The sequence below is a fragment of the Limulus polyphemus genome, unplaced genomic scaffold (genome assembly GCF_000517525.1).
Source record: "Limulus polyphemus unplaced genomic scaffold, Limulus_polyphemus-2.1.2 Scaffold247, whole genome shotgun sequence".
In the NCBI taxonomy this organism is placed as follows: domain Eukaryota; kingdom Metazoa; phylum Arthropoda; class Merostomata; order Xiphosura; family Limulidae; genus Limulus; species Limulus polyphemus.
In genome coordinates, this window is record NW_013665857.1 from 1 (window position 1) to 3,592 (window position 3,592).

The window sequence follows — 3,592 nt, forward strand, 5'->3', positions numbered from 1 at the left end:
CTATATAAATCTTTTACCGACATCTATTGATTTTAACTTGCTGTTTTTTTACATTTTACTTTAATCAATTTTCATTGCTTTAACCGGTTTTTTGGCGCAGATAGCCTAGCTGCTTTGCGCCATAAAACACCAACCAACCAACCAACTCACTATGGACAGGTCAAAGTGTGCATGTCATAACTTTTTAGAGTTACATTCACAATTTAAGTAAACTGCTTTATTATATTGTTATATATATAAACTTGGCATAAAAATTTGTTAATAAATCAAATTTTAATATTATGTAAGTTTTCAGTTCTTAATTTTATAAAAAAATATTTAAAAAAATCCTCAATCTCACCCTAATATGAAAAGTGTGACATTTGCTCTTTAGGTATCTCCTTTTCTCTAAGTTATTTACCACCCCTCTAAGAAGTACAAAATTTAATGTAAATTACTCATTATAATGTTGTCATCACTCAGGCAAAGCATAATTTTTATAGCCTTGAATCTTGTTTGGTTACAGAGCCACAAACAAGAAGATCAGACCTCTCTTGCCACACCCACCTGTCACATTCTTTCATAAATTGCCAATAGCTCTCTCTCTGCTGTTTAATACAATATTATTTATAACCAATAGAAAGACAAAGTTTTAATCTATCAAATGATATATTGTTTTTTGAACATAATTAAAAAAACTCATGTTTACAAACATTACAACACAGTGAAACCATAGTATATGTATTAAAAAGTAAATATACTGTAATTTTCAAGAAAGTGTCAAAGACATATCTTTATTAAGTTTTAAGCAATTTCCAGTCATTTGAATTATTTGCTTTGTACTATATACATTTTTCGTGTGTCAGTGAAAAACTTAGACCTCATGATGACAAAACTTTCTCCAGACATTTTTTTAGAGTTTTGTTTGTTACCCATTCAACCTGTTTCAAACTGTATAAACTTACCAACCTTATCTCAAATTATCTAGTATTTTACTGAAGATAAATGTTGTAGCTTTCAAACAGATATAATTTAATACACAAATAATTTCACAATTCACAATGAAAGAAACATTTACAGAAACTATTAAAAAAAATCTTAAACCTATATATTTTACTCTAATAATAGTCTAATTCTTGATCTGTCCAATCATTTAAACTTTCTTTATAGCTGTTTTCAAAGCTGTGTTTTATAAGTAAATGGTTAAACCACTTCATATGGCACCATAGTAAGGTTTCAACCAAGGTTTCTACAGAGAAATGCTGGAAAATTAAGAAGTGGATAATATATTCTCAGGATTTGGTAGGTTCTTAGTAAAAATAATTAAATTTTGGGATGGGCATAAAAAATCAACAAACAAGTTTTCATTTACATGCATAACTTTTTGCAGCTGTGGAGAAATGAAAATATTATCTTTTTTCTTCATAAATTACACTCAATAACAATCAGAATATGACAAAAGATTGCATTTAAAATATTTTTGGAAAGACTGGCAGAAAACTCTATTCCAGGACTTCAGAACATCTTAAGGACATAAACCAAGGTATCAGCAATAATATCACTTTTGCTGAAATATTACCCAATCAGTAAAGCACTGTAAAGAACAGACATTTCTAGATGGAAAATATACAGAAGTACTACTTCAACACCAACTTAAATCACCAATCAATTAAGATTGTGGTTGTTTTATTTATTTTTATTATTGCTATTGACGTTTAATGAAAAAATAATGCTGTTGTTTGTTCTCATTCAAGGTACCTAGTGTTAGATGAAGCAGATCGTATGCTGGACATGGGTTTTGAACCACAGATTCGTCGCATTGTTTTGGAGGACAACATGCCACCAACAGGGAACAGGCTTACTTTGATGTTTTCTGCAACATTTCCAAAAAAAGTGCAGGTAAATACTGCTGTTATGTTTTATGGTAAGAAGGTACCAATTGCATAGATGAAGTCGATTTTAAAATTGAACAGTTTGTTTAATGAGTTACAAAAATATCAAGTTTTCAAACAAGGAATTTCAAAGTGCGAGTGTTTTTGCTATAATGTTCATACTTTTAGTTGCAAAATTCCTTTTTACTAAAGAAATGTAGACTTTTTGAAACTATTTTTTGACTATTTGTATTCTTACAAGCTGCTTCATATTAATTATATCATGTAAAAAATAAGATATACTGTAGGAACAGTTGAAATCATATATAAATAGGTTGAAAAATTTATGTAATTGATAAAGTAATAACTTAAAAGATATTTCTTTAGTGTTCATTTAAGATTTGAAAAATTTTCTTTGATTAACTGTACCTCAAAAACTGAGGCATTCAAGTTTAGACTTGAAATTCTATATGGAAATAGTGTGGTTATTTTTTGTTAGGTTTTAATGTAAAAAAAAATACAAGACTAAATATATGACCAGTTTTACTTGGAAACATTTTTTTAAATTGACATGTCATTAAATAGGAATGTTTTTATAATTCAAGTTTTAATATATTCAAATTGAACTTAAAAAATTATGAATGAAAAAATAATTATTTGAAATTATTTATAATTTGAATTTCAGTTTAAATAGTCTTATTATAATTTATAAGTTTAAAACATTTTTTTTTTTTTTAAATTTACACAAGTTTTGTTTGTACAATAAAATGACCACATTGAAAAACATTTAAGATTTATGTATTTAACAATTTTTATGCCTATTGGTATTTCAGTAGTTCACTGGCTTTGAGTATAACCCTTTTCTAATTGTTTTAATTTATGCACTTGTGATGCATGGTAAGAAAAGATATCTTAATTATTCCTTTTCTAATGTTTTAATTCGTGTGTCTTTGATTTGCATTATCCCTATCGGGATGACATCATTTTTAAACCACTTTACTACCAATGTATTTTAATTAAATTGTTATTATCAAATACGTTATAATTCAAAGCTTATATTACTTTAATTTTTATTCCTTTATTTTAAAAGAAACCTCTAAAGCAATAATTAAAACTGCAGTGTTTGTTGTCATGTGATATGCTTGTGGTTGAAGATCACAACTTTAAGAGCTTCTCTAGAAGAAATTGTGTGTGTAATGTAAATGTTTTGTGCATATGTTCAAAGTACATGTATATAGGTTGTTTACCAGTAATTCAAGTACATTCCAAGAACTTGTCCTGGAGGAAACCATTGTAAAAATTCCCCAGTTCCAGATAAGCCATGCCCACTTACAAAGTGGAATTGTGTTGCGAAGCAACACTTTTAACTTTAATGGCATGCTTATAACCAATAGAAAGAGCAGATTTCACACTACAGTTTCTCAGGGTTATCTTGAAACTGAAATGAAATATACATTACAACACAACTCAAACTGCTGCTATGTCCATTGTTGAAGATCATTGTCCCTATCACTTCGTTATTTTCTTACCTTATACATATTAGTTTGATAGACAGTTAAATTGTATTTAGTGTTTACTTTTATATTTTAATTAATGATGCATTATTTGTGTTTTAAAATTCATATTTGAAAGGTTTGCTAATTTTTATAAAATATCAAAAGCTTCCCTTCGCTCTGCAAGTCTTATATTACCAAGCTAATAAAAAAATATTTTGCTAGGGCCTAAAGCAATGGTTCTCAAAC

General features: G+C 27.9%; 1 protein-coding gene across 1 annotated transcript in view; it reads left to right on the forward strand.

Annotated features, from left to right (window-relative positions):
* Positions 1–1,733: 1,733 nt before the first annotated feature.
* Positions 1,734–3,592, forward strand: part of LOC106478755 (ATP-dependent RNA helicase DDX3Y-like) — a gene marked incomplete at its 5' end in the record, with an annotated part of 22,410 nt that continues 20,551 nt past the window's right edge. The window contains one exon of the mRNA XM_013939317.2: positions 1,734–1,878. Coding sequence (XP_013794771.1) covers positions 1,734–1,878 — 145 coding nt within the window. The remainder of the gene's footprint in view (positions 1,879–3,592) is intronic.